The sequence below is a fragment of the Cucurbita maxima genome, unplaced genomic scaffold (assembly GCF_002738345.1).
Source record: "Cucurbita maxima cultivar Rimu unplaced genomic scaffold, Cmax_1.0 Cma_Scf00011, whole genome shotgun sequence".
Lineage (NCBI taxonomy): Eukaryota > Viridiplantae > Streptophyta > Magnoliopsida > Cucurbitales > Cucurbitaceae > Cucurbita > Cucurbita maxima.
The window spans coordinates 2251037-2270116 of NW_019272027.1; the positions used below are offsets into that span (position 1 = coordinate 2251037).

At 37.0% G+C, this 19080-nt stretch overlaps 3 protein-coding genes across 9 annotated transcripts; all 3 read right to left on the reverse strand.

Annotated features, from left to right (window-relative positions):
* Positions 1-1070: 1070 nt before the first annotated feature.
* On the reverse strand, positions 1071-2373 carry LOC111486162 (NAC domain-containing protein 104-like). Its single transcript, XM_023133189.1, has 3 exons — positions 2176-2373; positions 1342-1619; positions 1071-1265 (listed from the first exon to the last, which is right to left on the reverse strand). The coding sequence occupies exons 1-3, from the start codon at positions 2345-2347 to the stop codon at positions 1131-1133; spliced, it is 585 nt and encodes a 194-aa protein (XP_022988957.1). The 5' UTR covers positions 2348-2373; the 3' UTR covers positions 1071-1130.
* Positions 2374-6892: 4519 nt separating this feature from the next.
* On the reverse strand, positions 6893-18299 carry LOC111486139 (mediator of RNA polymerase II transcription subunit 15a-like). 2 transcript variants are annotated; one of them, XM_023133164.1, is made up of 8 exons: positions 18178-18299; positions 17885-18039; positions 16541-16643; positions 16137-16306; positions 15908-15997; positions 13807-13918; positions 13368-13572; positions 6893-7052 (listed from the first exon to the last, which is right to left on the reverse strand). In XM_023133164.1, the coding sequence occupies exons 2-7, from the start codon at positions 17992-17994 to the stop codon at positions 13462-13464; spliced, it is 696 nt and encodes a 231-aa protein (XP_022988932.1). In that variant the 5' UTR covers positions 17995-18039; positions 18178-18299; the 3' UTR covers positions 6893-7052; positions 13368-13461. The 2 variants fall into 2 exon arrangements, with proteins under 2 accessions (XP_022988932.1, XP_022988933.1); XM_023133165.1 differs by lacking the exons at positions 6893-7052; positions 13807-13918; positions 18178-18299 and having other exon boundaries at positions 13488-13572; positions 15908-16050; positions 17885-18171.
* LOC111486210 (mediator of RNA polymerase II transcription subunit 15a-like) lies at positions 6923-11910 on the reverse strand. Of its 6 annotated transcripts, none has more exons than XM_023133254.1 (4): positions 9135-9239; positions 8882-9011; positions 7349-7460; positions 6923-7247 (listed from the first exon to the last, which is right to left on the reverse strand). In XM_023133254.1, exons 2-4 carry the CDS (start codon positions 8989-8991, stop codon positions 7137-7139), a joined length of 333 nt encoding a protein of 110 aa, XP_022989022.1. In that variant the 5' UTR covers positions 8992-9011; positions 9135-9239; the 3' UTR covers positions 6923-7136. The 6 variants fall into 6 exon arrangements, with proteins under 6 accessions (XP_022989022.1, XP_022989020.1, XP_022989023.1 ...); XM_023133252.1 differs by having other exon boundaries at positions 9079-9183; XM_023133257.1 differs by lacking the exons at positions 6923-7247; positions 7349-7460; positions 8882-9011; positions 9135-9239 and adding exons at positions 10071-10374; positions 10558-10669; positions 11484-11630; positions 11765-11910.
* Positions 18300-19080: the final 781 nt, after the last annotated feature.

Sequence of the window (19080 nt, forward strand, 5' to 3'; positions counted from 1 at the left end):
TTTTTTTTTTTTTTTTTTTTATCTTGTGCTTTTTTACCAAGTAAATGATACAATAGTTTTTATGTGATGTTGCTTTTGGTAGGGATCACACAAGGTAAATAAATAAATTATTTCATTTACGAAAAAGTTAAAATTTAACGTTAGAGTTAACTCTCTCATTTGACTCTGAAAAACAGTTTCATCTAACTCACGTGTGTTTGGTTTAGAGCAATCATATTTTTTACGACCTCTTGAGATTTTTTTTAAACACTATGTGAGTGAAAAGAAAACATGTTTGTTAAGAATAATTATCTGATACCATGTTAGGTGAGATTGAACATGTTCTTTAAATAGGATACAAGGTACTAACTAAATCTAAAAAATTAGAGAAAATATTTTGTTAATAAAATCTAAAAATAAAACATGTTTGTTAAGAATGATTGTCTGATATCATGTTAGTGGGATCAAAAGTTCAATATTCATTAATATTCACAACTATAGGATATACGTTACCAATTGAATCTTAAAAATAAGATAAAATATATTAAATATTAACCAAATTGTGAGAATAAGATAAAATATATTTCAATAATGTTAAAATGCAATTCTATATAGTTCGGGTTGTATGTTTAGAATCATTCAAAACTTGACATGATCGATCTTGCTTATGATATGATTTGAATCTGAATCAAATGTTTTTGTCTTTAAGCACATTTGGTTTCCATTTATACTACTAGAATTTGAACCTTAGTTTTGTGTTTCGTTAATTAATTTTCTCTTCTACTTATTTACATGATCGAGAAAGTTAAAATTTAACGTCAGAATTAATTCTATGGTTTGATCCAATTTTGAAAAATAATCTCTACTAATTCAAGTGTGTTCGGATTGAATCAGAATTTAAAAAAAAAAACATGAAAAGAATTTGTATTTGTCTGTGTAGATAGTCTTCTCTTGTATAAATTAAAAAAGTTTTGTTTTTAATTTTATTTATATAGAACTAATTAATAAAAATAAACATAAAGAAAAGAAAAGAGTAAAAATAAAATAAAATAAAAAAAAAGTGGAAAATATAAAAAGGAGGTAGGTTGGGGTGGTAATTTAGTGCCACGTGTAAGGGAGTGTTTGGTAACAGGTGAATCCTATCCTTATCTTCAATGGAGGCGATCCGGTAAGCTTATTTCGTCGAGATCATCCAGCGTTAAGAATACTTCATCCAAACACGACAGCTCCGCCCCAGTTTCTTCTTCTTCCTCGTAAACTCTGCACAATACCCATTTGCTGTAATCCTGAAGAAACCATCCAATCGGTTAATAATATTTATTCATTAAAAAAAAAAAGTGGTTTCAGTGGACGGTGGCGTACTAGTTTTGGACGTCCTCGGCGTCTGGACGATCTACTGGCGGCGGCGGCGGAGGCGGCGGAGGCGGCGTTGTAAAGACGATACTCGTGCATTACCCAGTTGGTTTTGACGTGGCCGACGTGGAAGAGAAAATATTTTTTCATTCCGACGACTTCGGCGGTGGCGGAAGCGACGACGGGCTCGTCTCGGCCCAATGGATTCCAGTAGCCATTAGCGGTAACTCGAGCGTCAGTTTTTCTACTGTAGAAATACCACTGGTTGCCCTCTCCCAACGCCTTCCCTAAACACACAACCAATCAACAACTTCCACGTGGAATATAAAAATATATTTTTTTATAGCTTAAATTAATGGAGACTTAATATTTCATTATTTTGTTTTAAATTATTTTTTAATTTTAAAGTTTTCCTCAATATCCTTCCATTTAAATTTTTTTTGAAAAATGCAAAAAAATTATTTTATTTTAAAAATACCCTTAAATTAATTTTTTTTAAATATTAAAATTTTTTAAAATACCACAATCCTAATATATAAATAATACTAATATATTAAAGATGGATAAAAATATATATTTCTAAAATATAGTACCTCTCCTATTTTGATTTCACAAGTCTTATCATTTCATTTTCAGGGCGAGTATTTTTTAAAATTTTTTAAATTAAAAGATATTTTTAAAACTCATTTATGAAAACTATTTTGGTCGATAAAATCATTTATTGAACTTTTTTTAAGTGTAAGGATATGTCTAATTTTATTTTTTTAATTTAAAAAATTTAAAAAGATCAGATTAGATAAAAGAGGTCAAAAAAAAAAAAAAGTCTTATATAGTTAAACATACCTTCGAGTTCCCATGGATCGTAGGGGAAGAGAGCGAGATCGGGAATGACATCGGGGTGGCACGGTAACAAGGCGGCCTTGCGATGGAGGAAATGGACGACGAGCTCTTCATCGGTGGGATAGAATCGGAACCCGGGAGGGAGGGTGAAGTTGTGGGTATGAGCAGCATCCATGGGAGGTGAAGAATGGAAGAGAAGAATGATGATATTTATAAAGAAGAGGATGACGTGAGAGTGAAGTTAGGCAATCAATTTGATCACTAAAACACATGTAATGAAGACCCACAACACAAATCAAAATCAAAGCCTTAAAAAAAAGCAATGAACTTAGAGATGATCATACACTAAGATAATGATTATGATGAAGAAGAAGGCGGCGGAAAATGGAACTCTTTCACTTTCTCGAATAGAAAATCGCCCACCGCTATCAAATATTATTTGTTTTGACTGGTTACGTATCGGTATCAGCCTCAAGGCATTTTAGGCTTTAAAATGTGTCGACTAGAGAGGGGTTTCTACGTCTTTATAAATGATGTTTCATTTTCCTCTCCAACCAACGTAGGATCTCACATTTTTTTTTTTTTTTTTTTTTTTTTTGTTTGGCTATGGGATGGACTTGGGATGTTACATATGGTATCAGAGCTCGATATCAAGTGGTGTGTCAACGAAGACGCTAGCCCCCAAGGGAGGGGTGGATTGTCATATCTCACATCGGTTGAATAGGGGAACGAAACATTTCTTATAAGGGTGTGGAAACCTCTACCTGACAGACGCGTTTTAAAATCGTGAGGTGACGACGATATGTAATGGGCTAAAGTGGACAGTAAATGCTAGTGGTGGGTTTGGGCTGTTATAGTCATGATCTTGATGCACGCTTGATGTCAAGCCTTAAGGGAAACTTAAGTCTCTTTTTTCGCCGAGTTTTATATGAGGTTCTCCTTCACCGATCGAACACAACTCATACAGAAACTTAGCTATGCTCGGCCATATACATCATTCATATGTGCATGTTCATTCAATTACGACCCTATCGACAAAACATATGTACTGCCCTCGATTAGGTTTTAGTAATCTTCTTTCTATGTCTTTGAATTTTCTAATAATTTACTAAGACCTTTCGATTTTTTTATAATGTTATTTCTATTTCTCTTCGTTATAGTAAGATAGACATGTTCGATGAAATTTGGTTAAAGACGGACAATTCATGTCTGTCGGTACTTATCTAAAATCGAGATATTTTCTATTATTTCATAATTTTCTTTGTGCAATTTATTTTTATATGCAATGATTTTATACCTTATGTTAATATTGAAATGAAAAAATAATAATAATAATATATAAAATTGGAATTTAGAAATATATGAAAAATATGGAATTGGATAATTGTAGTTTCAAATTTAATTATTAAAAAAAAATAGTGTGAAAATGGAAGACTTTGAAGCATCATCACACGTCACGCTTACGCCACTCCACCTGCTACGCCCACGTGTCACGCGCGAAAATGGGTTTGGTCGTGGACCAATTTCGTAAGTCAGTGGGCCCACATCATGGGAGTGTCATGTGTCCCTACACACTCATCAACAATTATTGTTTTTTTTAAACTATATATATATATATATATATATATTTTTCATTATTAAAATCTTTTCAATTGCACGCTCGGGAGGTGTGATGTCCCACATTGGTTGAGAAAGAGAACAAAACATCATTTATAAGGGTGTAGAAACCTTCCTCTAGCAAACGCATTTTAAAGTTTTGAGGGAAAGCCCGATAGGGAAAGCCTAAAGAAGACAATATCTGCTCGCATGAGCTTGGATCATTACTTACAAATGGTATCAGAGCTAGACAATGTATGATGTGCTATTCTTGTGGATAGACACGAGACGGTGTGCCAGTAAGGACACTGGGCCCTGAAGCGGGGTGGATTGTGATATCTCACATTGGTTGAGGAGTTGCATGATATTTTATCGATATTTAATAATTTTTGTTAATAAATATTAAAAAAAATTATTATAATGATTTAAAAAGTATATTTAAAAAAAAATGCAATCAACTATTTCTTAGGGTTGTGGGCATGCCTCAAGTGGGCCCCACCCTCACGAAAAAAAAAAATAATATATATTTTAAGTAACTGAACACAATTATTCTAAATTAATAATTAAAATTTAAATTAATGTGACGTATAAGTGAAGATAATAATAATAATAATAATAATTAAATTACTAATTTTAGTTTTTAATGGGATTTGTTTATAGACATTGACGTAACTGAGTTTTCCATTTCACTTTCTTCACTAACTTTTTTTAATTCAATAATTAAGCTCTTTCCTTTACATTTTTATTTATTTTTAAATTATTATTTTTTAAATCACTTACTATTAACGGTTGTTGAACTCGAAGAAAAAAGGATGTCGGGTTTATTTAGGTTTTATATTTTTTTTAAAAAAAAGTTTGTAATGAACACACGGGAGTTGGCTGAGTTTTAGGGTTTTGATCTGGTTTCTTCCTTGGTAAAACTATCCCAACTTACTCGAGGGGTTTGAATAATTTTGATTTTAATCAACTGGCTTGTATTTCGTGGAATGAATTGAAAAGGTTCGTGGATAATACCCAATATAAGAGTTGAAGAAAACGAATAACTAAATAAATGTACGCACTCAGTAACGAAGCTATGACTAGGTCGTGCCTCGATGAATTATGTATATGTATGATTTGAAGAATAATTGTAGGGAATATTAAAAAAGTGAATTAGATAATCTTAAAATTCCAAGATACCCTTAATAAGATAGATGAGCTCTAAGGAGTTGAACGATGAGAACGAGAAGAGCTATACGAGCCCGTAGGACTAAATGAGTTGAGATAGATCTGGATTTCGATTCCCGACTCTTAATATTCTATTATGCTCATATTTTGATGATGTATTTACGGTGTCTTTTGCATGAACTTCCACTGAATTATGTCGAATTATATTTGTTAGATGTATGTTTTTAAATTGATCAGGATTATCGAGTCGTCATAAATTTTATGTCGTAGTAGCAATCCCGAGCTCAAGATTCCCGAAATTAAAAACTAAAATTTATTTTATAAATAGCCCTATAAACTCATAAAATTATACATTGAGTAAGATAGTACATTGAAGTATAGAAAGGATGTACTAAATTTTAGAATCATTACAAAGAAGAAAGTTTATGGAAATGGAATGGGCAAAAGTTTTCAGTTTTCAATTTCTTGTTGAAATTCATAATGTGTTAGCTTCAACTTATCAATGATGAAAAATTCTAAACTAGTTGTCTTTCTATTGGATTTTAATAAAAGTTGTAGTGGACATCGAGGTGTATTTGACAAGAGCTTTAAAAGTTGAATGTTAAAAATATCTTTAGCTCGAGAACGGGTAATAATTTAGTTTTTCACAGTGAGATCCTATATTGGTTGGAGAGGAAACGAAACATTTTTTATAAGAGTATGGCCCTAACATATACGTTTTAAAACTGTGAAGCTGACGACTATACGTAACCGATCAAAGTAGATCATATTTGTCACGATGGGTTTGGGCTATTACAAATGATATCAGAGCTAGACACCAAACAATGTGCCAGTGAAGACGCTAGGTCCTGAAGTGGGTTGGATTGTGAGATCTCACGTTGATTAAAGAGGAGAACAAAGTATTATTTACAACTGTTTCATTAGTAACAATTTATTATTATCACTAGTTCAATAGGTCAAACAAAATAATTATAAAAGTCTATTATATATATTTTTAGAAATATATATTTAGTTTATAGTTGTGTCGGCTAGGGCGTATGCATAACATTTCATGGCCTATATTATGCTTCGTTGTGGACTGCTCGAAGTCAGTGACTGCAGATGGTGTGCTCTGAGTCCGAATCCGAGTCTACATGTCGTTTCTTCTTCACCCGACTACATTTCCAACCACCACGCGTTTGTTCTTTACTCACACAATGTCACTTTAAGTCTCTCTTCATGTTATTGTCACTTACAAGTCCATAAATGCAGGGTTTTTCCAACACGTTCGAAACGTTTTATCCTTGTGTATTGCTACTGTGTTGCTGCAGATGAGCACGTGAGAACTTTTGGATGATTTACGAGTGGAAGAGGCAAGGTTTTGTAGCATTCGTGGACTGTTGTTTCCATGAAATTTATGACGCTGTTATATATGCGTGAGATTCCGTAACATTTTCATTAAGTGATACGAACATGAAAAGCTATCACAACAATCTCAATGAACATTCAAGATTCGGAACAGTTCTCAATGAACATTCAAGATTCGGAACTGTTCTCAATGAACATTCAAGATTCGGAACCGTTCTCAATGAACATTCAAGATTCGGAACCGTTCTCAATGAACATTCAAGATTCGGAACTGTTCTCAATGAACATTCAAGATTCGGAACCGTTCTCAATGAACATTCAAGATTCGGAACCGTTCTCAATGAACATTCAAGATTCGGAACCGTTCTCAATGAACATTCAAGATTCGGAACCGTTCTCAATGAACATTCAAGATTCGGAATCGTTCTCAATGAACATTCAAGATTCAGAATCGTTCTCAATAAACATTCAAAATTCAGAACCGTTCTCAACGAACATTCAAGATTTAGAACCGTTCTCAACGAACATTCAAGATTTAGAACCGTTCTCAACAAACATTCAAGATTCAGAACCGTTCTCAACGAACATTCAAGATTCAGAACCATTCTAATTATCATATAATATAACATTCAAGATTCATAACAGTTCTAATTATCATATAATATCTCATTCCAACACTAAGAAGTACTAAGACTATCATATAATATCTCATTCCAACACTAAGACGTACTAAGACATTCTAAACACGTTCTAATAGTAGAGTCATTTACCTTATTAGCCAATAAAAAGTATATTGGCCTCTGAGAGTTGGTAAATACATTAGAAGAAACATTGTTATTGTGGATGTTCTCTGACTAAGGTTGATTGGAAGACACAGGGCCCGACATTGATGGTAATGCAGTGGTCGTCCCAGACTTGGTTTCCATAGTAAGCATCCTCAGAGATATTTTCCTTAGGTAATCTGACTGAAACCAGAGGTTCAAAATAGAAATGGTGAGTACTCAGCGTTGTATTTAGTAGATAGCATAATAAATCAGGGCTTTATACAAGTGAGTGCAGCAAGTACCTGACTGGTAGCGGCATTGTAAACCTTTTCCTCGAACCTTACAGCAATTTTCCTCAACTCACTCAATCCCTCAGGACCAGAAACAGGAATGTGCCTCTTCAATGTCTCAATTCTACATAAAAATGGAAAAGATGGTGGCTGACAAGTTTATTAAATGCAAAAGCACAGGAAGCTGTTCGGGAGCGAAAAACTATAGCTGTAACCCACGTCCATGATTCAAAATATTAGTGTAACAGCTTAAGCTCACCGCTAGCAGATATTATCTGTTTTGACCTGTTATGTATCGTCGTTTTAAAACGCGTTTACTATGGAGGTTTCCACACCCTTACGAGGAATGTTTCGTTCCCTCTCCAACCAATGTGGGATCTCACAATCCACGCCTTGAGGGTCTAAGGTTCCCCTCTCCAACTGATGTGGGATCTCACAATTCACCTCTTGAGGGTCTAGGGTTCCCCTCTCCAACCGATATGGGATCTCACAATCACCTCTTGAGGGTCTAGGGTTCCCCTCTCCAACCGATGTGGGATCTCACATTCCACCCCTAGAGGGTCTAGCGTCCTCGCTAGGTGACTTTGGTACCATTTGTAATAGCCTAAGCCCACCACTAAAATATATTGTCCGCTTTGGCCCGTTAAGTATCACTGTCAGTCTCGCGGTTTTAAAACGCGTCTACTAGGGAGAGGTTTTCACACCATTACGACGAATGTTTCGTTCCCCTCTCCAACTAATATGGGATCTCACAATTAGACATTTTGAAGGAATGGACTTTAGAACAGTTGAGGAAAATTCAATAGGATCCATACTGCTTCAAATAAGATATACTTCTTATGTTCAATGACGGGGGTAATACTTGAAGAAGCAAATAGGAACCGCATCCACAAAATCTAACCTACCACATCTTCAAACCAGAAATATAAAAGTGAACAGGATAATTTTAAATCACCACTCTCACCCATTCTCAACGATCCTTCCCTTGAACAAACTACATTATAAAGCCTCTCCGAGGCCTATGTAGCCCTCGAGAACAATCTCCCTTTAAACAAGGCTCGACTCCTTTTTCTGGAGCCCTCGAACAAAGTACACCTTCGACTCCTTTCACTAGAGCCCTCGAACAAAGTACACCCTTTGTTCTGACACTTATGTCACTTTTGACTACATCTTCAAGGCTCACAATTTCTTTGTTCGACATTTGAAGATTCTATCAATATTGCTAAGTTAAGGGCATGACTGTGACACCAAGTTAGGAATCACGACACTCTGCAATGGTATGATATTTTCCACGTTGAGCATAACCTCTTTTGCTTATGGTTTTCCCAACGTGGAATTCTCTCCAAACAATCTTCGATAAGGTTTTGGAAAAATCAGTTCGCATCCATCAGTTAAACACAAATTTAAGAAAAGGTAGAAAAAGGTTTTGCCGTTCATATCTTAATTCAGAAAACCATCACATAGTAACTAATCTAAGCAGCGAACTATGAATACAAAAAGTTACAAAATCTCAGACAAACTTCTCAAAGAAGCAAGAAATCATACATGCTGTTGACAATTCGATGCCGAGAATCCGGCGGCAACTGAGACCTCCAATCCCCGGCATCGACTTCGGGTTCTCCACCTTGAGCAGGCCCTAAATGATTTGAATCCATTCAAAAAGTTTCGAAATAACCTACGAGAAGAAATTGCGTCAAAACCCCAATAACAAAGCAAAAGGAGAGAGTGAAGAATCGACACACCTCGGTTTCTCCTCAATGTTCATAAAATATTTTCTTATGAATTTCTAAGAAATTACCTCTTGACATCTTCGAATCAGTCGACAGATGTTGGAATGGGCAACTGACATAGTCCAGTCGTAGTCACATTGGAATCGAGTCTGTCAGCTTGTTGGATTGGGCTTTGAGGTTTGGTGTAATATCCAAAATAAGGATCGACCCAAAACATCAAGAAAAGAAATTAAGACATTCAAACAAGACAAGAACAAGAGTCTTAAATGAGTTTATTTTCACTATCCTAAGAAGTAATTTTAGGCATCTAAATGGAAAAGGTCAGCATTTAAGACGGAAATGTCATTTTTTTCAATTTTTAAGAAATTTCTCGGAATTTTAACTTCTTGTTGAGAAAGAATTTCAAGGTGTATAAGAAAGAAAGAGTGACCAAGAAAAGGTAAATAATCGTGCCGGTTTTTTTTTAATTACACATAGCCTTTGTAAACATAGCGTTTATGAAGTCACAAATATGCGTGAGATTCTGAAACATTTTTATTTAATGATACCAATATGAAAAACTATCACAACAATATCATAGACATTCAAGATTCAGAACCGTTTCAATTATCATATAACATCTCATTCAAAACAACCTCATAAACATTCAAGATTCATAACAGTTTAAATTATCATATCATATCTCATTCAAAACAATCTCATGAACGTTCAAGATTCAGAACCGCTTCAATTATCATGTAGTATTTCATTCAAACTAATCTCATGAACACTCAAGATTCAGAACAATTTCAATTATCATCTAATATGAACACTCAAGATTCAAAACAATTTCAATTATCATATAATATCTCATTCAAACCAATCTCATGAACACTCACGATTCAGAAAAGTTTCAATTATCATATTGATATCTCATTCAAACCAATCTCATGAACACTCAAGATTCAGAACAATTTCAATTATCATATGATATCTCATTCAAACCAATATCATGAACACTCAAAATTCAGAATAGTTTCAATTATCATATAATATCTCATAATATCTTATTCTAAGCAATGAAACGTTCTAATAATAGTAGAGTCATTTACCTTATTAGCGAATAAAGTATATTTACATTATTGGCCTCACAGAGTTGTTAAATACATTAGGAGCAGTGTTATTTTGGATGTTCTGGGAGAGTAATTGCAGGCGTGGCTAAGGTTGATTGGAAGCCATAGGCCCAGACATTGATGGTAATGCAGGGGTCGTCCCAGACTTGGTTTCCATAGAAAGCATCCTCAGAGATATTTTCCTTAGGTAATCTGACTGAAATCAGAGGTTCAAAATAGAATTGGTGAGTACTCAGTGTTGTATTTAGTAGATAGCATAATAGAGAGAAGATGGGGGATAAGCTTCATCGTCGAGAGGGAAACAACCCGGATCACCAGCTAAGGCCCCTAAATGACCGCTCAGTGATCAGGGCTTTATACAAGTGAGAGCAGCAAGTACCTGACTGGTAGCGACAGTGTAAACCTTTTCCTCGAACCTTACAGCAATTTTCCTCACCTCACTCGATCCCTCCGGACTCGAAACAGGAAGGTGCCTCTTCAATGTCTCAATTCTACATAAAAATGGAAAAGATGGTGGCTGACAAGTTTATTAAACGCAAAAGCACTGGAAGCTGTTTGGGAACGAAACACTATAGCTGTAACCCACATCCATGATTCAAAATATTAGTGTAACAGTTTAAGCTCACCGCTAGCAAATATTGTCCGCTTTGGTCCGTTATATATCGCTGTCAGCCTCACGGATTTAAAACGCGTCTACTAGGGAAAGGTTTCCACACCCTTACGAATAATTCTCACCGATTCTTCCCTACTACACCATAGAGCCTCCCCAGAGGTCTATGTAGCCCTCGAAAAATCTCCCCTTAAACCCTTAAACAAGGCTCGACTCCTTTCTCTGGAGCACTTTTAACTATACCTTCAAGACTTACAATTTCTTTGTTCGACAATTGAAGATTCTATTGACATTGCTAAGTAAAGAGCATGACTTTCATACCATGTTAGGAATCACGACTCTCTACAAGTATATGATATTGTCCACTTTGAGCATAAACTCTCGTGGCTTTGCTTTTGGTTTTCTAAAAAGCCTCATACCAATGAAGATAGTATTTCTTACGATCATCCTCTTAATTAGCCAACATGGAATTCCCTCCCAACAATCTTCAACAACCATTTGGAATCAATTCCCATCCATCAGTTAAACACAAATCTAAGAAAAAGTAGAATAAGGTTTTGCCGTTCATAGCTTAATTTAGAAAACCATCCCATAGTAACTAATCCAAGCAGCGAACTATGAATCAAAAAGTTACAAAAGCGCAAACAAATTTCTCAAATAGGTATTAATGGCATGAAAGAAGAAAGTAATCATACATCTTGTTGACAATTCGATGCCGAGATTCCGGCTGCAATTGAGACCTCCAATCCCCAGCATCGACTCCGGATTCTCCACCTTGAGTAGGCCCCAAATGATTTGAATCCATTCAAAAGTTTCGAAACAATCTAAATTGCGTCAAAACCCTAATAACAAAGCAAAAGGAGAGTGAATCGGGAACAGCCTTATAAATATTGTCTCCTCACACCTTGGGTACCAAGTTACTCGGTTTCTCCTCAATGTTCATCAAATATTTTCTTAAAAATTTCTAAGAAATTACCTCTTGAAATCTTTGAATCAGTCAACAGATGTTGGATTGGGCAACTGACCTAGACCAGTCGTAGTCACATTGGAGTCCAGTCTTAGTCGCATTGGAGTCGAGTCTGTAAGCTTGTTGGATTGGGCTTTGAGGTTTGGTGTAATATCCAAAATAAGGATCGAAGATTAAGCACCCAAAACATTCAGAAAAGAAATTGAGACATTTAAATAAGAGTCTTGAAAGCAAGTTATTTTCAATACCCTAAGAAGTAATTTGAGGCATTTGAGTCCTTCAAAAAAAAAAAATGAAAAATTACCAAAATACCCTTGAACTTCAAAATAATTACGAAAATTAGTACAAATCAGAAAATCATATTCATGGCCGTGAGTAGTCCTAAAAAAATCTACCGTATCTTCATTTTCAATCGTTGGATCTTCACCAAATTTGAATATGTTCCAAAGGAGGCACACCACATCACACCCAACGCCCAAAATTCAAACAGAAATTCTAGTGTTGGTCAAGCTAGTGTCTCTGGTGCTATTGTTGAACATTCATATGGAATAACGACTGTCGTAGCATCATGATAAACATGATGATCATTTTCCTTTTCATAACGTACGCATCCGTACTCATCATAAGGTGTAATATCCCTATGCATGTGAACATACATTTATGCATGAGATCTCAACATTTTTCATGGTAAACAAATCGTGCTTTTTCATTGTAAACAAATCGTGCAAGACAACTCTTACAAAATAATTTCATTCATAGCATAATCTTTGAAACATATCTTAGAGGTTGTCCATCATAAATCTCCACATCTTAAAACATTTCATAGCATGAAATGACATATCGGGTCGAGGCGCGAACTTCGGGTCAGATTGCTCAGGCGCACAGATCGCTTGCGTCTATTGGACCGCACGAGTTTTGTGGTTTGAGAGGTGCGTATGCTAGGCCGTATGCGTAGCATTTCGTGGGCCTAGCTTAAGGGCCATCATGGGCTGCACGAAGTCAGTGGCTGCAAATGTGTGCCCAGAGTCCACGGGTCGTTTCTTCTTCACCCGACTGTCACGCAAATCGCAACCCTAATCTTCGATTGATTCTTTTTCCTTCTAACGTCTCTGCTTGATTTTGGATCACCACGCATCTACTCTTCACTCACACAACGTCACTCTAAGTCCCTCTTCATGTTATTGTCGCCGATAAGTCATAAATATGCATGAGATTTCATAACAGTTTCATTTAGTGATACGAACATGAAAAACTATCAAAACAATATCATGAACATTCAAAATTTAAAATCGTTTCAATTATCATATTTCTCCTTCAAAACAATATCATGAATATTCAAGATTAAGAACAGTTTCAATGATCATACAATATCTCATTCAAAACAATATCATATAATATCTCATTCAAAACAATATTAAGAACCGTTTCAGTTATCATATAATATTTCATTCAAACCAATATCATGAACATTCAAGATTAATTCAATTATCATATAATATTTCATTCAAAACAATCTCACGAACATTCAAGATTCAGAACAGTTTCAATTATCATATAATACCTCATTCCAACGCTAACACGTTCTACCAGTACTACCAGTAGACTCATTCACCTTATTAGCCAATAATTGGCCTCTGAGAGTTGGTAAATACATTAGAAGAAGCAGTGTTATTTTGGATGTTGTGGGAGAGTAATTGCAGGCGTTTCTAAGGTTGATTGGAAGTCATAGGCCCAGACATTGATGGTAATGCAGTGGTCGTCTCAAAGTTGGGTTCCATAATAAGCATCTTCACATATATTTTCCTGAGGTACTCTGACTGAAATCAGAGGTTCAAAATATAATTGGTATTTATTTAGTGCAACACTACATAGCATAATAAATCAGGGCTTTATGAACAAGTTCTTATACAAAAGTATCTTTCAGTACAGAACTAAATCTTAGGAACCCAATGAAATTGGGATCTTATTGTTATAGCAAACGGGCTAAACATAAATAAGATAATGTTTGTTCTTAAAATCCTTGAGAACTATAACAAGTGAGCAGGAAGTACCTCACTGGTAGCGGCAGTATAAATCTTTTCCTCGAACCTTGCAGCAATTTTCCTCAGCTCACTCAATCCCTCAGGACCAGAAACAGGAAGGATCCTCTTCAATGTCTCCATTCTACATAAAAATGGAAAAGATGATGGCTGACAAGGTTATTAAACACAAAAGCATGGGAAGCTGTTCAGGAACGAAAAACTACCGCAGTAATCCACGTTCATGATTCAAAATATTAGTGTAATAGCCTAAGCCCGCTGCTAGCAGATATTGTTCACTTTGGCCCGTTACGTTTCGCTGTTTTAAAACGCGTCTACTAGGGAGAGGTTTCTACACCCTTATGAGGAACGTTTCGTTCCCCTCTCAAGCTAATGCGGGATCTCACATTCCACCCCCTTGAGGGCCTAGAGTCCTTGCTGGCACACCGCCCAGTCTCTTGACTCTGCTTTGGCCTCCTATCGCTCCCCGCCTTAAGGTTTTAAAACACGTCTACTAGGGAGAGGTCTCCACACCCTTAGGAAGAATGTTTCATTCCCCTCTCCAACCAATGTGGGATCTCACAATTCACCCACCTTGAGGGCCTAGAAACCTCACTAGCACCCCGGCCAGTGTCTGACTCTGATACTATTTGTAACAAGCCCAAGCTCACCGCTAGTAGATATTGTCCGCTTAGGCCCGTTATGTATTGTCATCAGCCTCACGGTTGTAAAGCGTGTCTTCTAGGGAGAGGTTTCTACACCCTTCTAAGGAATGTTTCATTCCCCTCTCCAACCAACGTGGGATCTCACAATCCACCCCCCTTGAGTGCCTAGATCCCTTGCTGGCACACCGTCCAGTGTCTGACTTTGATACCATTTGTAACAGTTCAAGCTCACCACTAGTAGATATTGTCCGCTTTGGCCCGTTACGTATTGTCATCAGCCTCATGGTTTTAAAACGTGTCTTCTAGGGAGAGGTTTCTACACCTTTAAAAGGAATGTCTCGTTCCCCTCTCCAACCAATGTGGGATCTCACAATCCACCCCCCTTAAGGGCCTAGAGTCCTCGCTGGCACACCGGCCAGTGTCTGACTTTGATACCATTTGTAACAACCCAAGCTCACCGCTAGTAGATATTGTCCGCTTTGGCCCGTTACGTATTGTCGTCAGCCTCACGATTTTAAAGCGTGTCTTCTAGGGAGAGATTTCTACACCCTTATAAAGAATGTTTCGTTCCCCTCTCCAACCAATGTAGGATCTCACAATCCACCCCCCTTGAGGGCCTAGAGTCCTCGCTAGCACACCGCCAAGTGTCTAACTCCGATACCATTTGTAATAGCCCAAGCTCACCACTAGTAGATATTGTCTGCTTTGGCCCGTTACATATTGTCGTCAGCCTCACGGTTTTAAAGCGTGTCTTCTAGGGAGAGGTTTCTACACCCTTATAGGAATGTTTCGTTCCCCTCTCCAACCAATGTGGGATCTCACAATCCACCCCCCTTGAGGGCCTAGCGCCCTCGCTGGCATACCTCCTAGTGTTTGATTCTGATACCATTTGTAACATCCTAAGCCCACCGCTAACAGATATTGTCTGCTTTGGCCCGATACTTATCGTCGTCAGTCTCGCAATTTTAAAACACGTCTACTAGGGAGATGTTTCCACACCTTAATGAGAAATGTTTTGTTCCGCTCTTCCACCCATGTGGGATCTCACAATTAGCATTTTGAAGGAATGGACTTTAGAATAGATGAGGAAAATTCAATAGGATCCATACTACTTCAAATAACTTATACTTCTTATGTTCAAAGAAGGGGCTAATACCTGAAGAAACAAATAGGAACCGCCTCCACAAAACCTAACCTACCATATCTTCGAACCAGAGATGGAAAAATGAAGGAGATAATATTATAGAACTAGGTTTTGGAATCAGTTCGCATCCATCAGTTATACACAAATCTAAGAAATGGTAGAATAAGGTCGAGGATGATTCTATACTTCCAAAGTTTTTCCGTTCATAACTTAATTCACAAAACCATCCCATAATAACTGGTCTAAGCAGCGAACTATGAAACAAAAGGTTACAAAAGCTCAAACACATTTCTCAAATATGAATGAAAGAAGCAAGAAATCATACATTTTGTTGATACTTTGATGCCGAGAATCCGGCTGCAATTGAGACCTCCAATCCCCGGCATCGACTCTGGGTTCTCCACCTTGAGCAGGCCTCCAATTATTCGAATCCATTCAAAAGTTCCGAAACAACCCCATGAGAAAAAACTGCGTCAAAATCCCAATAACAAAGCAAAAAGAGAGATTGAATAGAGTCCTTCAAGGATGGAAAGTAAGGCTGTTATGGAGTTTACTCGTGGTTTAGGGCTGAATGAAAGCCAGAATTCGGCGGCGGAGATGTGAATCGGGTCGAACGAATTCGGCAGTTGATCGTGGGCGCAGACATTGGTGGTAATGCAGTGGTCTTCTTAGAGTTGGGTTCCATAGTAAGCATCTTCACAGTTATTTTCCTTAGGTAATCTGACTGAAATCAGAGGTTCAAAATATAATTGGTATTTATTTAGTGCAACACTACATAGCATAATAAATCAGGGCTTTATGAACAAGTTCTTGTACAAAAGTATCTTTCAGTACAGAACTAAATCTTAGGAACCAAATCAAATTGGAATCTTATTGTTATAGCAAATGGGCAAAACATAAATAAGATAATGTTTGTTCTTACAATCCTTGAGAACTATAACAAGTGAGCAGGAAGTACCTCACTAGTAGCGGCAGTATAAATCTTTTCCTCGAACCTTACAGCAATTTTCCTCAATCCCTCGGGATCAGAAACGGGAAGGAGCCTCTTCAATGTCTCCATTCTACATAAAAATGGAAAAGATGATGGCTGACAAGTTTATTAAACACAAAAGCATGGGAAGCTGTTCAGGAAGAAAAAACTACCGCAGTAATTCACGTTCATGATTCAAAATATTAGTGTAACAGCCTAAGCCCACCGCTAGAAGATATTGTCCGCTTTGGTCCGTTATGTTTCGCTATTTTACAACGCGTCTACTAGGGATCTAACATTCCACCCCCTTGAGGGCCTAGCATCCTCGCTGGCACACTGCCCGATGTCTGACTCTGATACCATTTGTAATAATCCAAGCTCACCACTAACAGATATTGTTCGCTTTGGCCCTTTATCGCTATCAACCTCACGGTTTTAAAACACGTCTACTAGGGAGAGGTTTCCATACCCTTAAGAAGAATGTCTCGTTGGGACCTCACAATCCACCCCCCTTGAGGGCCTAAAGTCCTCGCTGGCACACCACCCAGTGTCTAACTCTGAAACCATTTGTAATAGCTCAAGCCCACCGCTAGTAAATATTGTCCGCTTTGGCTTGTTACGTATTGTCGTCAGCCTCACGGTTTAAAGCGTGTCTTCTAGGGAGATGTTTCTACACCCTTATAAGGAAGGTTGTGGGATCTCGCAATCCACCCCCCTTGAGGGCCTAGCGTCCTCGCAGGCATACCTCTCGGTGTTTGATTATGATACCATTTGTAACATCCCAAGCCCACCGCTAACAGATATTGTCTGTTTTAGCCTGTTACGTATCATCGTCAGCCTCGCAATTTTAAAACACGTCTACTAGGGAGAGGTTTTCACACCTTAGAAGGAATGTTTCGTTCCACCCTCTTCAACCAATGTGGGATCTCACACTTAGGCATTTTGAAGAAAGGGACTTTAGAACAGTCGAGGAAAATTCAATAGGATCCATGCTACTTCAAATAACTTATACTTCTTATGTTCAAAGAAACAAATAGGAACCGCCTCCATAAAACCTAACCTTCCATATCTTCAAACCAGAAATGGAAAAATGGAGGAGATAATTATAGAACTAGGTTTTGGAATCAGTTAGCATCCATCGGTTATACACAAATCTAGGAAATGGTAAAATAAGGTCGAGGATGATTATATACTTCCAAAGGTTTGCCGTTCATAGCTTAATTCACAAATCCATCCCATAGTAACTAGTCTAAGCAGCGAACTATGAAACAAAAAGTTACAAAAGCTCAAACAGATTTCTCAAACATGCATGAAAGAAGCAAGAAATCATACATTCTGTTGACAATTTGATGCCGAGAATCCGGCTGCAATTGAGACCTCCAATCCCCGGCATCGACTTCGGATTCTCCACCTTGAGCAGGCCCCAAATGATTTGAATCCATTCAAAAGTTTCGAAACAATCTACGAGAAGAAATTGCGTCAAAAACCCCAATAACAACGCAAAAGGAGAGAGTGAATCGGGAACAGCCTTATAAATGATCGTCTCCTCACACCTTGGGGACCAAGTCCCTCGGTCTCTCCTCAATGTTCATCAACTATTTTCTTATGAATTTCTAAGAAATTACCTCTTGACATCTTTGAATCAGTCAACAAATGTTGGATTGGGCAACTGACCTAGTCGAGTTGTAGTCACATTGGAGTCGAGTCAGTCAGTTTGTTGGATTGGGGTCTGAGGTTTGGTGTAATATCCAAAATAATAACATTAAGCTCCACGGCCGTATTACATCCTGAGCAAATTGTGAAAATTTAGTGCAACTTATTACTAGTTTGAAATAATAGTAATCCGTTAATATTTAGAGAATATATTAGTTATAGAATATATTTATATTAGTCCTGAACTAGATTGAACGGTAAGAAAAGAATAAGGTCAAGCTATTTTACTGTCTCTTCTCGAATCACCTCCTTTCACTCGGCCTCGCATATTTGATTCTTTCTTTTTCTATTTCTTCTCCTGGTCGATTCTTCTTTCACTCGGTAAAACTATTTTACGGTATTGAACGAGGATTGAACTATTCAAACACTCGGTAAAGCCGCTAATGAATTGATCCGACGTTCTTCAGTAATATCAGCATGCCTTTCGAAGTCATGCGCAGTAGCAATACCAAACCAAATACGATGAGTAGTGGGATCTTGAGCTAAGCCTTGGAAATCTTAGTGCCATAATGCCTTTCAAATCCTCCTAGCCATTATCTGACTGCAATAAATAGGTTAATATTTTTCTATTTATGATTTAATTTGTAATATATTTTATTTTATTATCTGGATTTAATTATTTATATTTTCCTTATTTGTAAGTATTAGTTGATATTTGTATTCTATTTCTCATTCACATCTTTAAGTGAAAGATATTGTGTCAGTAATTTGTGTCCCGGGGATTTAAGTTCCAATTGAAGAAAGTCATTTTGAGGCACGAATTTGGGATAAGGATCGAATACCTATCTACCGTCCATTTTTTCTTAAATTTGAGC

Coding starts and splice junctions, on each gene's coding strand:
- LOC111486162 (XM_023133189.1), bottom strand. CDS start 2,347: ATGGATGCTGCTCATACCCACAACTTCACCCTCCCTCCCGGGTTCCGA. Junction 1,620..2,175: donor CGATCCATGGGAACTCGAAG/GTATGTTTAACT, acceptor TTGTGTGTTTAG/GGAAGGCGTTGGGAGAGGGC. Junction 1,266..1,341: donor GCCGAGGACGTCCAAAACTA/GTACGCCACCGT, acceptor TGGTTTCTTCAG/GATTACAGCAAATGGGTATT.
- LOC111486210 (XM_023133255.1), bottom strand. CDS start 11,593: ATGGATTCAAATCATTTGGGGCCTACTCAAGGTGGAGAATCCGGAGTC. Junction 7,461..11,483: donor CATCGAATTGTCAACAAGAT/GTATGATTACTT, acceptor ATTTTTATGTAG/AATTGAGACATTGAAGAGGC. Junction 7,248..7,348: donor ACAATGCCGCTACCAGTCAG/GTACTTGCTGCA, acceptor CTCTGGTTTCAG/TCAGATTACCTAAGGAAAAT.
- LOC111486139 (XM_023133164.1), bottom strand. CDS start 17,994: ATGGATTCAAATCATTTGGGGCCTGCTCAAGGTGGAGAATCCGAAGTC. Junction 16,644..17,884: donor CATCAAATTGTCAACAGAAT/GTATGATTTCTT, acceptor ATTTTTATGTAG/AATGGAGACATTGAAGAGGC. Junction 15,998..16,136: donor CATTCAGCCCTAAACCACGA/GTAAACTCCATA, acceptor GAATAATTGGAG/GCCTGCTCAAGGTGGAGAAC.